The following is a 14,116-nucleotide window of genomic DNA, read 5'->3' on the forward strand; positions in this document are numbered from 1 at the left end:
ATTTTACCAATGAAAAACTGGTGTGTTTGGTTTCTTACATTACAAGACGAAAATCTTGTAACAGGCTATTAACTAAACCATGAACAGTTACTAAATAAGCGCCAATACTGCATGGAAATTACTAGGCACGGACTCAAGATTATAAAACTACAAAAAAGACAAAAGATGACTATCACTATACATATGAATATTGTCTAGGACATCAGATCAATGATAAATCAAAGGTCTTTCCTGTTTTATATTACAGTGTTGAACTTACAAAGTCATTATACTGACTTGTATTTTCAACAAAGTGTTAGTGGACTCAAAATGTTACATTTTAATTTGCAATTATAAAAATCCAGATTAATCCAGAAAACATAAACCCACATATAATTGAGGTAGGGTTTCCACCTTAAGAATACATTGCTTTAAACCACAATTAAAAAGTTAACTTAAACAAAAAAATCATTGCTACATGTGTCTGCCCTGATACTAATTTTTTGTTTTAAACTACTTGAGCCAGTGTGACTGTGCTAATCTTAATCTCTGTATTTAGTAAATTCCCTCAGAAATACATAACCACCAACCTCTTTCTTAAGGTAACTGTAGTACAATAAAATTAATAACAATTCTAGAAAAATGAAAAATGGAGGTTACTTTGTAATTCCAAGTTAATGCATGTCAGAAATCAGGGGAGACAAGTCATGTTCATGCTTCAAAATTAATAAACTTATTGTTTTGAAAGTAATATCATAAACACATTAAAACTTATATGAATATGCTTTATTATGCCATAAATTCCCAGGAAATAGAAGAAATATCATTTCTGAGTGGTACTAAAAATTTCACAAATACTAGCATTTTATCGACAACAGCCAAGTTTTCTAAGGTAGTGCACATGTCTTTACCTTTTTAAAATCTGAATGTTTTTTTTCCAACCTCAATGCTTTTTATACATTTTAAAGGGAAATTATAAAAGATCCTACTTAATTTTTCAATATTCAGTGTCAAAATCTGTAAGTGATATAAATATACATTTTAAGGCCAAGAGGAAGGAAGGACTGCTTGTGAACTGCTTTGCTTAAGTTGTCAGGCTCCTGTATTTGCACTAGGTATTATGTAAAAAATCATTGCTGGAAACTTTTCTAACAAATTGAAGAAAAGGAAAATTTAAAAACAGTCCCGTCTTTAAAAGCACTAATAACTGGCATAATTTTAAAAAGGGAAATGAAATATTCCTTTATTTACATATGGATTAAATAGAAGTTTCAAAAACTACTGAAAAACCAGCACACTAATATATTTTAAGGCTGGATACTGACAGCATCTTCACAACATGCAAACTAGGAAATACCGCTATTTCTGCCACATACTTAAGGGTAATTGAAGGGAAGATGAGTGCCTCAGAGCCAAGGCAGTAACTGAACCTGGCATACAACTCTGATATGTGGAGAGCAGGTCATTGTTCCCATGTTTGCTAACATTCTTCAAAAAGGATGCCCTTATGCAATAATTCTGTAACTATATCAAGTTTGGTAATCTAACATTGAACTTTTGGGTAAATATATTTAAACATATGAAAACTTCCCCAGAGACCAGATAAATTATTAAATAAACTAGAAGGGGGACAAAATGCTCATAGCTAACATATGTTAACTCTAGGGTCTGCAGTGGAAGATACAGAAAGGAAAGAGGCGACAGGAGCTATTTCCAAACCTAGGTTATGATCAGAATCCTCAGATGGTGAGATTTAAAAATTCTGTCCAGGGTCTCAACCTAAATCTATCTAGAAATTACAGCCAGGGAATTCTTTGTAGGCAAAAGTGATTCTGATGATCAACCAAGGCTGAAACTTCTGAATGAGAAGCCAATCTAGAATTATAAAATTATAGAATTCAACATGGGTGATATTTATCATTTACTCTACATTTTGTCCAACTGTCTCACTTCCCTATTTTTCTAATAGTAAATAATGAAGGGACTTGGCAAGCAAAGAAAAAGTTAGTAGTCTACCCAAAATGAATTTTACTATGTTTAACTGGACAAAACAGCATTAGTATACTGTTTGGGATTCAATTATCAGACAGACATTTCTTAATGTTTATATATTTTAAAAGAGGGTGTTTTCCTTACTCAACATGAAAATTTAATATACAACTCTAAACACTAAATGATATTTAATAGAAAATTTATATACTTCAAAAATTTTAAAAATTGTTTTTAAAAATCCAATGTTAGGAAGAAAATCCCTTAAATTTGAGGTAGGGGAATAATTCTCTCAAATGAGAATAACTGTATCACAGTATTATTCTCCAAGTTAGAAATAAGCAAAGTATTTTGATACTATTTCTGTTTATGTATTGTTTTTGTAAATGTAAGTATAAATGTTTAAAGTGTGGATAAATATTTTGGATTTGTTTTTAATGCAAATGATAATTAAAAATATAAATTTTTTTCTTTTACATTGAAATTGTACACACTCTCCTGGAATGATGAGTTAACAACTTTTTAAATATTCCATGTTCATTTATAAACCTTGGAATAATAAAAAACATAGTACCTACATAAGAAATTTTACAATGAAATTACAAGTTTATGTTTTTCAGAAGCTAAAGTGATTTTAAATTTTTTTTCAATATTCAAACATAAAAATTGTATATTTTAATTTACTGTAGCACAATTCAAGTATTCTCTAAAATTTTTTATATTTAGCCAACTGGTACATGATATTAAATGACTTTTCATAATAGCTTTCCTTTTTAAAGGTGACTGTTAGTACAAAATGGTATGACACTCTATTACTCTAAGCTGCTTAGAATAAGTTGAAAGAACAAATGACAATAGACAAAGCCTATATGAGTAAATCAACATCACATAAGTTTGCACACATCAGTAATAAGGCAATTGCAGGTAATTCCCCAAAAGTATTTGAATCCATGTAAACAAAGACTATGTATATTCCTTTAGGGAGAAAACACACTACCATAGATAAAATATATTCAAATGGTCGTGACTTTAAACCATATATTATTTGAATACCACACAAAACCAAAAGAGGCATAACCGATCATTTTAATAACTGAAAGATGTTACTTATTGGGGAAACAGAAGGTTGATACTGTTTTGAAATAATGAAAAAGAAGTATTTTGAAAATAAACACCCACTGTTTTCTCGAAATAAATACACATACTTAATGTATTGCAGCATAGGAATATTATCCTAGCATTAACCATAACATTCAATCAGTAGTTTTAAAATGTTTTTTCCACACTGGGTCTTGAATCTTCTACCTTGTTAGCTGACCAACAACTTTCAAAAGAGTTTTATTTTCCTGCTTTAGTTGTTCATTTTCATCTTCTATGTCATCTAGGTCCTTAAGCAAACAAAAAAGAAAATAACATAGGAGTTTTTTAAGTACTTAAAAATATTCTAAAGGTGATTAAAAAAAACATTTTAAAATAAATACATTCAAAGATAATTCATACATGCACTTAATTTGGAAACAAGGACAAGTTCCAAAAACAACTTTAGATGGAGTATGCCCCACACCTGAAGGGAGCACCCACTACTCAACTCCTTCTCATTATTATCATGGTTAAGATAGATCACGTCTTGCCAGATTTTTCATTTTTAAGAGAAATAAAAAATCAGAATTCTTTAATTGTGAATCTTCTAATTTTTAATCATTATAAACAGCTTAATTTTTTAGTTAAGAACAAACCCCCCCCACCCCAAATTGAGGGCTAAACAAAATAAATATATGGGCAGTATGAGGTTCAGGTCTCAGATAACAGCCTGTGTCAAATGTGACATCAGAAAGATCGAGGTACAAGTTCTGGATATACTCCTACCACCTTGTATGATCTTTAACAAGAGTGTATGTTGTGAGGTGAAAATCTGAGGAAGTGATAAAATGGAGGCATACAGTAAAGGAGATCTGGGGCACAGAGAGTTGATCTGGTTCAATTCATGTTAGGTTCCTCCATAACATTTTGTTTGAGGAAAAGGTTTTTAAAGCTCAAAAAAAAGAAAGCCACTAAACTAAGTAATCATCCTCCAGCTTTAAAGGTATATGATTCCAGGTCTATGTTCCCTATGTTAATCCCAGCACCATATATACAACAATTTGGTAAAGATGAAGATAATCCACTCTAAGTTAGAAGAAATTATTTCAAGGCAGAATGCTTACTGATAGTTGTAAAAGCACATGTTTTAGAATTATCCTTGTAATTCAAAATACTAAAACTTGGAGTAATCAATTTAAATTATAAGCATATTACCAGATGGCAGCATTCTGATAAATTCAGCATACTGCCTTTGGACAATTATGTAAATGTTTTTAAAATGTGCAAAAATAGAATCTGCATTTACTCACAAACCAAATGAATGATGCTAGGGAACTTACCTGTTGAAAACAAGAATAATATACAAGATTCTGAAAATTACTACAACTGAGACCTTTCCAAGATGTAGAATTAAGTAAGATATATTTCTGTATCATTACTAGATTATAAACTCTGTAAGAGCAGATGTTTTATTATTCTTTTTAATGCACAGTGCACAAGACAGTACTAATACTACTTCAAAACTATTTTCATATTTTATTAAATCATATTCCAAAACCAGTAGAGGAACACCTGTGTTCTAAACCAAGATGGAAGACTGTCTACAAAAATGAAGAGCTCAGAATTAGGATTTTGGAATACCTGCTGTCAAATACTGGCTCAGATAGTTACTCTGTGATTACCACCTATGACCTTGAGCAAGTTAAACTACGGTTTGCTGTCCTCATCTATTACCTATAGTTAATGCTTCAGAGCTTTATTTAGAATGGGTCTATATAATGAAGACTCTTTATTGCCTCTTCTTTCATTGTTAGGGTCAAGACTCGATTAGGAATCTGTTTCCCTCCCCTCACCCTCAAGCAAACTTTTTTTTTTTTAAAGATTTTATTTATTTATTTGACAGACAGAGATTACAAGTAGGCAGAGAGGCAGGCAGAGAGAGAGGAAAGGCAGTAGGCTCCCTGCCGAACAGACAGCCCGCCGCAGGGCTCAATCCCAGGACCCTGGGATCATGACCTGAGCCAAAGGCAGAGGCTTTAACCCATTGAGCCACCCTGGCACCCCAAACTTTTTCTTTTATCTAAATCATTCCAGTATGCAAAACTATGGGATCTCTTCTCATCAGCATTGCTTAAGAATGGCCCAGCACTAACACTTGCTTTTTTTTATTTATTTGACAGAGAGAGAGATCACAAGCAGAGAGAGAGAGAAAGAGAGAGGAGGAAGCAGGCTCCCTGCCCAACAGAGAGCCCGATGTGGGACTCGATCCCAGAACCCTGAGATCAGGACCTGAGCTGAAGGCAGAGGCTTAACCCACTGAGCCACCCAGGCAGCCCTAACACTTGCTTCTTAAGCAAAAAGTAAATTCTAGGGCTGAAAGCAAGAAAAAGAATTACAAAATAGTATAATAGAGACCTGGTATAATGCTAAACTTAAGGAGGACGGGCATTAAGTACAACTGGGGGGAAAAAGGTGGTAAAACACAAAGACATTTCAAATTTCTTATGGCAAGAAAGCAGCAAGTTTTGCTCTTCAATGAGGGAACTCTGTACCAATGTCCTTTTATGTGTGGTGGTGACCAAGCTGCCTCTCACCTCGACTCTAACAAAACACTAAACAAATCAATTCATCAGTCCATCCCCAAAAGAACAATAATAATTGAATACAACTGATAACTGGCCAGAGGAAATCAGTTTATAGAAAGAAATGATGATTCTTATTACTACAAATTACCATCCCTTTAACAAAATAATGAAATTGCATAACCTCTTCATATATACGTATTTTCATCCAACTGCCAGGAAAAAAAAAAAACAACTGTGAAACTGAAATGTGTGAATACTTACTCGATTTAACAAATCAATTTCTTCTTTGAGTTTTCCGATCATTTCCTCTTTATCTTGCATTAGTCTCACAAGTCTTAAGTTTTCTTGCCTTTCTCTTACTACTTCCTGGTAGATATAATTAATATCAAGTATTAATTGTGAAGTAACTGGTTGTTTTTAACCTTAAATGACATGTATCTGCCAAGTTTGGTGAAACACCTTAGATATATAAAGATTTCAATGGATTTCTTAAGTCACCTGGTGAGGGAAGGAAAAACCCAGCCTAGGAAAGACCCAAAGAATGAGAGGAATACAGGAGATGTAAGATATATTCCTTCTTCTTCTTCTTTTTTTTTTTTTTAAAGGATTTATATATTTTATTTGAGAGAGAGAGAGAGAGTGTGTGCCCCGGTAAAGGTGAGCATGGGCAAAAGGGGAGAGGGAAAGAATCCAAGCAAAATCACAAGGCGGGGCTTGATCTCACAATCTATTAGATCATGATACAAGGAGGACCCAAGAGTCAGATGCTTAACCAAATGAGCCATCCAGGTGCCCCATATTTTGATTAAACTGATGTTTACACAATTCTTTAACAAACAGTAATACCCAATGACTTACCCTCTTTAGTTCATTACCACCATTAGTAATGATATATCTTATTTTTTAAATGAATAATATCCTGTTTGAAGAAATTCAAATATGTTATTCAAAATACAAAGTTTAAAGTGCACCTAGGTGGTGCAGTTGGTTAAGCCTCCTACTCAGGTAGTGATCTCGGAGCCCCTTGTCAGCTCCAAGCTCAGCGGAGGGTGCTTGGGATTCTCTCTCCCTCACTGCCTGTCCCTCCCCAACTAAATAAGTAAATAAGTATATCTTAAAAACAAAACAAAACAAAACAAACCCACAAAGTCTAAGAAAAGGAGATGGCTCTGGAAAACTAAACAGAAAAACAATGGTTCTCAATGTTACCTGTGGCCCTACCAGTTAATGGATAAAATAAAGGAACTGAAATAGATTACTGGTTTTTAAACTTTTCTTTTTTTAAACAATGCAACACCTTTTTCAAAGAAATGATTTAGAATCCAGGGCCTTGGGCGGGGTTGACTACCATGGGGGCAAAAGGAAAGCAGAACTGAAAAATTTTGCTCAGAATTTGACCTCTTTTCTGCTAGCCCTCAGAAAAAGCAGCCAGCGGGCCTCATTAAACAGCTGCTGCCAAACTACTCAGGACTGGATCCAAACTCATGTGGAACTGTAAAAGCCTTTCTAAAGAAAGCTTTTAAACTGGTTAGACTATGTATTCCTTTAAGTTTTTAACTTAAACTCACAGAAACTGGTATCAAAGCTGAAATATGAACTAATAAACAATCATAATGCTATACAAATTTTTTAAAATTAAATTTCTACTTAAAGCAATCTTTGTATCACAGGGAATAATTTCAAGTCAGCAATACAAAACATTTTCAACAATCAGAAAGTAATCAGCACCATTACCAACTTTACGTATTAAATGTCGACAGAAAAAAAACCCAGAGACTGTATGGTTAATATATTTATGACAATATTCATTTGACTTGTTCTCAACTACACTCCTGAATAGGTCTATTCTGACAATTGTTTCAAACACCAAAGATGACTCTAAGCTCTAAATAAAACCCAGAAGAAAGTCTACAAATGATACACTATACAGATAATATAATAAACACACAGTAGGGCACACTGCCAGCATAGATTTAGAATCATTTAAAAACAACGACTGTCTTTTAAAATGTTAGTGGTAACATGCAGCAGAATGGGAGTATACATTAAATATTAAGGAATACAAGAACTGGCTCCATTCCTAAAAGTTTTAACAACAGAACTGGATAGGAAGGTGTTAATGGAGTCAGAAAATGTCTAGCCACAATGTATCTGGAAAATATATACTTAAGACAGTGATTTAAAGATGCAACTTGACTATATATGGAAATACCAATTAACCCTAATGGTATCTTCCACTAGCACCTCTCATTCTTTTCCTTTTGTTGGCACTATCTCTCCCATACAAATTTCAATTTATTTTCTCAGCTGCTCTGAAGGTAAAAAAAGGAATCCCTACGGTATACAAAATTTATCAATCTTAAAAATAGTTTGTAATTCATACCTTTTCAAGATCTTCAATTTTCTTTTCCAACATGCTACTTGAGACCAAATTACCTGAAGCATTTGCATCCCTGTTATATCTGCTGAACCCACTTCTATCTGTTCGGGGATATCTACTTGAAACATCTTCTTCAGAGGCAGTTGTGCTATGGAAATAAAAAGATGTATTTTATAAAAGTATCTAATACTCAGCAAGAAGAATGCCAAGAATATTTTCTATTCACCATAAATAATTACTATTCCCTGAGGACACATGGTTATAGTAGCCAACTCATTTATAACTAAAAAAGTTAATCATTATTCCAACACAACAAAAAAAAATTAGAAAACAAAAAGTTAATTCTTCTGACCAATAACTACTGAGTAGCCACTAAGTACCAGACACTGTTCTGTGCATGAAGATATAGCAGCAAAGAAAGACATGGACTCTGCCTTTCAAAGAGCTTTCGGTCTAACAGGGAATATAACCGATCATAATAAAGCAAGATGACCACCACAATAAGGTTAAATGTAGGGTACTATGACAACTGACAGGGAACTTAATGTAGATTACCTGTGGTGGAAAACCATTTTGTTTTCTTTTCCTATTTTTTTTTTTTTTAATTCTAATCCATCATGGACCAATAGATCAAATGAAAACAAACTAGTGGAAAAATAGGCCATATAAAATACAAGTTCACTGTTTTATTAGCTATGTCCATAAAATTGTATTTCAATAATTAGAATGAACAGAAAAAAGAACTACATAAAATTGTGTACTTTCATTGAACTGTGCATATAGGCAATCACAGAAAACAGCCATCACACTAATAACTTTTGCCATTTCATAATTATAAGTGAAAATGATGACTGAAATGGCAATTCTTCATATTAAACACCAATTCACATTCCCTGAACTAATAGCATATATGCTCATATTTAAAGTTTTTAACATAATAAGTGAGTTTGCTTCTTGTTTTTCATATTCAATGTATTACTACATTAAAAGTTACACCAAAACTTAGTGGCTTAAAACACCACACACTTATCTCACAATGTCTGTTGGTTAGGAATCTGGAAGCAGTTTAGCTGGGTGGTTATGTTTCAAGGTCTTTTATGAGGTTTTGGTCAGGACTACAGTCATCTGAAGGCCTGACTGGTCTAGAAAAATTTGTCTTTGAGCTCACTCATATGGCTGATGGCAGAAGGCTTCAGTTTCTAACTGGCTGTTGACCAAAAGCCTTAGTTCCTCAGTAGATAGGCCTCATGTAGGGTTGTTCACCACATGACAGCTGATTTCCGGAGACAGACAAGACAGACACTGCAGTATCTATGCCCTAATCTTATAAGTGACATACTATCACATCAACCCTATATATACTGCCATGTGGAAAGAGATTATGAAGATGTAAATACCAGGAGGTAGGGCATCCTGGGAGCTCTGTCAGAGGCTGGCTGCCATTTTTGTAAAGTGACCTATACTAGGTTAGACTGATGACAATGCCAGACACGAGGGATAAGGTATATCTAAACTACTTCTAGGTTTTCTTTCAATAGCACTCATAACAGAAAAACTAGTTTCATAGCTGTATGTTAACAGGAATAGAAGATATTTTAAAGCAATTTCAGCTCAGGATACTAATTTTTAACTTTTACCCAAAATCCAGAAAATGGTGCTTTTTAAAATTTGTCTTCAATCCTTTATTAGTAGCCAATATCAGTAATTTATCCATCAAAATTATAGTTCAATCCACAATAGTTTTTGATGAAAAAAGTGGATTCTTGAGCTATTGACTTTATATGCACTTTCTTTTAATAAAAAATAAAATTCAAAGTGTGTCTTACCAAATTTGTAAATCTGACAAACTTCTTACCAAGTTTGCCTTACCAATTTGATATTAACATTTTATAAATGTGCACTACAAAAATCACCATTTTACTGACAATTGTTACTGTGAAACCTATCAAAACAATCTGGAAATTTTTTCCCCAAATTTCTAAGTTTCATTTTTGTCCTTTGATATTATATTACATTAAAAACATCTGACTTTCTTTCCTTGCATGGAAAGCTAAAATCATTTTTAAAAAAGAATAAGGCTATCAGACAAATAAATCTAATTCACATATTTAAAAAGTTTGGGGACCAAACTGGTTCCCTGCAAAAACACTAAGCATTCATCCCGAAGTTCAAACACTTTTGTCTGAATATTTCCCTTTGAAAATTATTGTATTCCTTAGCATATGGTAACAGTTGACTGGCTCAGCTTCCAAACTATAGTTTATTTTTTTTAATCTCAAATTTAATGCATTAGTGTTTGAGCAATTCACACTTTTAGTGAACTACTGTTAATTTAGCTGATAAAGGAAGGATACCGTTTAGTTCAGCTGACAATAGCAAGGCTTTCTCAATGAAAGAAGCAGGACATTGATTCACATTATGGCACAGGTTCCAGAGTGTTTTTCTTGTCACCATCTCTCCATAATCAGAACATACTCCTACAAAAGCAAAAAAAACCCTCCAAACCATATCTGGTGATTTGTTAACCTTTTAAAGTTTTACATAAGTCCTAGTAAGTTGTGTTTGTCAACAAGGAAGCTGAAAAATAAATTCTGCCTTCCTATCACTGTCATATTAACAAAATCAAAGTGATCATCAAATTGTAACAAAAAATTCCTTTGCCATCCCTATCTGTCCAAGATTCAGTCTTCTCTATCACTAAACTATTCCTAAATACATCAAGCTATGGTGTTGTCAGAAAGTATTACATAAACTACCTTCTCTGCTACAGATTCATCCAACATTTCCAAAGAAACACTTTTGTCTTTTCATTTTTGTGTAGTTTTTAATGTTGGCAACATGAAAATGAGACTTTGAAAGAAGCTAAAAAAGCTCTAATGATTACTTAAGAAATTCTGCAGATCTGCTTCTGTCAGCTTAACTGTAATATTCCTTCTTTCAAATAATTCATTTGTGGTTGTGAATGTACTTATGTAATACATATAAATGCCACTTAAATTTTGATGTTGTTATTGTTGTAGCAGCCAGCACATCACTGCAAATAAACCACTGTGGTTTTAGCACTTCCCCATCAATTACGGGTAAAAACTGAACTCAACACAGGCATCCCTCAGTGATACTTTGGGTTTGGTTCCAAACCACTACAATGAAGCACGTATCGCATAGAGCCAAATGAATTTTTTGACTTCCCAGTGCATATAAAAGTTACATTTACACCATACTGTAGACTATTTTTAAAAATTTTATATAACTACAAAATATTTGTAATTTTTTTTTTTAAGGACTTCATTTATTTATTTAACAGAGAAAGAGAGAGAGATCACAAGTAAGCACAGAGGCAGGGGGAAGCACGCTCCCTGCTGAGCAAAGAGCCTGATGTGGGGCTCGATCCCAAGACCCTGAGATCATGACCTGAGCTGAAGGCAGAGGCTTAACCCACTGAGCCACCCAGGCACCTATGTAAGTTGTTTTTTGTTTGTTTATTATTTAAATTCTAGTTAGTTAAAATACAGTACAATATTGGTTTCAGGAGTAGAATTCAATGATTCATCATTTACATACAACATCCAGTCCTAATCATAACAAATGCCCTCCTTTATCCCCATCACCCACCTAGCCCACCTCTCCCTCTCTCAACTCTCCCTCTCTCTCTCTCCCTCTCAGTTTGTCCTCTATCATTGAGTCTCTTATGGCTTGGCTCCCTCTCCTTTTTTCTTTTTTCCCCTCCCATATGTTCATCTGTTTTGTTTCTTAAATTCCACATATGAATGAAATTATATGGTAAGTCTTTCTCTGACTTATTTTGCTTAACATAATACTCTCCAGCTCCATCCACATCATTGCAAAAGGCAAGATTTCATTCTTTTTGATGGCTAAGTAATAGTCCATTGTATATACTACTACATCTTCTTTATCCATTCATCAGTTGATGGACATTTGAGCTCTTTTCATAGTTTGGCTACTGTTGATAATGCTGCTTATAAACATCAGGGTAAATGTACCCCTTTGAATCAGTACTTTTGTATTCTTTGGGTAATTACCTAGTAGTGAAATTGCCAGCTGATATGGTAGTTCTATTTTTAACGTTTTGAGGACCTCCGTACTGTTTTCCAGAGTGGCTGTACCAGTTTGCATTCCCACCAATAGTGCAAAAGGGGTTTCCCTTCCTCCCCATCTTTGCCAACACCTGTACTATAGCCTATTAAGTATGCAATAACATTATGTTAAAAAAACAATGTACATGCTTAAATTTACAAATATTTTTTAAAATGCTAACCATCATCTGAACTTTCAATGAGTCATAAGCTTTTTGCTGGTATTGGGGGGCAGGGGTCCATACTACCCAAAGCAATGTCTATACTACCCCAGAGCAATCTACATCTACTTCTGTGTTAATGGCTGCTGCCTGATCAGGATGATGGTTTCTAAAAGCTGGGGTGGTTGTGGCGATTTCTCAAAATAAGACAACAATGAAGTCTGATGGATTGACTGAATCTTTCTTTCACAAACAATTTTTCTGTAGCATGCAATGCTGTTACATAGCATTTTACCCACAGCAGAGTTTCTTTCAAAACTGGGAGTCATTCTCTCAAATCCTGCCAATGCTTCATCAACTACATTTATGTATTATCTAAATCCTCTGTTGTCCTTTCAACAGCATCTTCACAGCATCTTCACCAGGAGTGAAGATGAAAACACCCATCTCAACAAACCACTTTTTCTGCCCATTCATAAGAGACAACTCCTCATCCATTAAGGTTCTATCACAAGACTTCAACAACTCAGTCACATCTTCAGGCTTCACTTCTAATTCTTCTTGTTTTTTTTTCTACCCCATGTGCAGTTACTTCCTCTACTGGTCTTGAACTTCAAACTGTAAAAAACACAGTAACTACAAAACAAAAAAGCAGAGTGCAATAAAAGACGGTATGCCTATATAGGAAAACCAATGCTTCCCAACAAAACTAGCACAAACTCTTTTGGTCTGTAACTCTTTGAAATTACTTCCATCATCATCATCATCATCATCATCATCATTTGGCTTTGCTAGTGTCCCATTCAGTAAAGGTATTCTCTTTTCCTATCAAAAGAAGTCTAGTAAAGCTTGTTTTATTATAATATAAATAGGATTAAAAATAAGGATTAAAGTTTTACTTCCTAGATTTAGATAACACTAACAAAAGCAGAAATGGAAAAGAATGAAAAAGATTTTCTATTTGTTTATTTTTATTATATACTCATCACTTTTTAATTATCTTCTTTATGAAATAAGAATAAATAATGCCAGATTTTTAAAGTAAATAAATCCTTGTTGTTTCCTTCAGCTCTTACACATTTTGGATTACAACTGACTAACATAAAAATATTCTAGACCATAAAACACACCTTCACAAATTTACAAGAACAGAAATCATACAAGGTCTGCTTTTAGACCAAAACAGAATTAAACTGGAAATTAATAACAGAAAGATAACTGGAAACTTGTAAAATGTGTAGAAATTAGTTATCGGAGTTCTAAATAATACATAAGTCAAAGAAGAAATCCCAAAGAATTTTTAAAATGTTTGAACTAAACAAAAATGAACCCACAACTTAAAATTTGTGCAATGAAAGCAGTATTTGCAGGGAACTTTATAGCACTGAATGCCTATGTTAGAAAAGAAAGAAATTCTGCCGTAGGAAACTGGAAAAGGCAAATTAATCCAAAACAAGCAGAAGAAATAAGAATCAGACCAGAAATCAATTATACTGAAAACAGGAAATCAATAAAGAAAATCAATGAAACCAAAAACTATCTCTTTGAAAAGATCAATAAATTCAATAGGCTAGGCTAACTAAGCAAATATGGGGACACAGATTATTAGTATCAGAAATGAAAGAAGGGACAGCACTAGAGAGTCCATGGCCATTAAAAGGAATACTGTGAACAACTCTTCTCACAAATTTAATAACCTAGGTGAAATGGAAAAATTCCTTAAAAGATACAGTCTGCCAAAACTCACACAAGAAGAAATAGAAAATCTGAATAGGCCTATATCTGTTAAAGAAATTGAATCGATAATTGATAACCTTCCAAAACAGAAACCACCAGGCCCAGACAGGT

The 14,116-nt window shown here is 33.6% G+C and overlaps 1 protein-coding gene across 1 annotated transcript in view; it reads right to left on the bottom strand.

The window, feature by feature from the left end:
• Positions 1 to 406: 406 nt before the first annotated feature.
• The window catches only part of PAWR (pro-apoptotic WT1 regulator), a 118,957-nt gene continuing 105,247 nt past the window's right edge, over positions 407 to 14,116 (bottom strand). The window contains exons 4-6 of the mRNA XM_047741097.1: positions 8,017 to 8,161; positions 5,895 to 5,999; positions 407 to 3,356 (exon numbers count right to left, since the gene is read on the bottom strand). Coding sequence (XP_047597053.1) covers positions 3,270 to 3,356; positions 5,895 to 5,999; positions 8,017 to 8,161 — 337 coding nt within the window. The 3' untranslated portion in view covers positions 407 to 3,269. The remainder of the gene's footprint in view (positions 3,357 to 5,894; positions 6,000 to 8,016; positions 8,162 to 14,116) is intronic.

Source organism: Lutra lutra, chromosome 8 (genome assembly GCF_902655055.1).
Source record: "Lutra lutra chromosome 8, mLutLut1.2, whole genome shotgun sequence".
Taxonomy (NCBI): domain Eukaryota; kingdom Metazoa; phylum Chordata; class Mammalia; order Carnivora; family Mustelidae; genus Lutra; species Lutra lutra.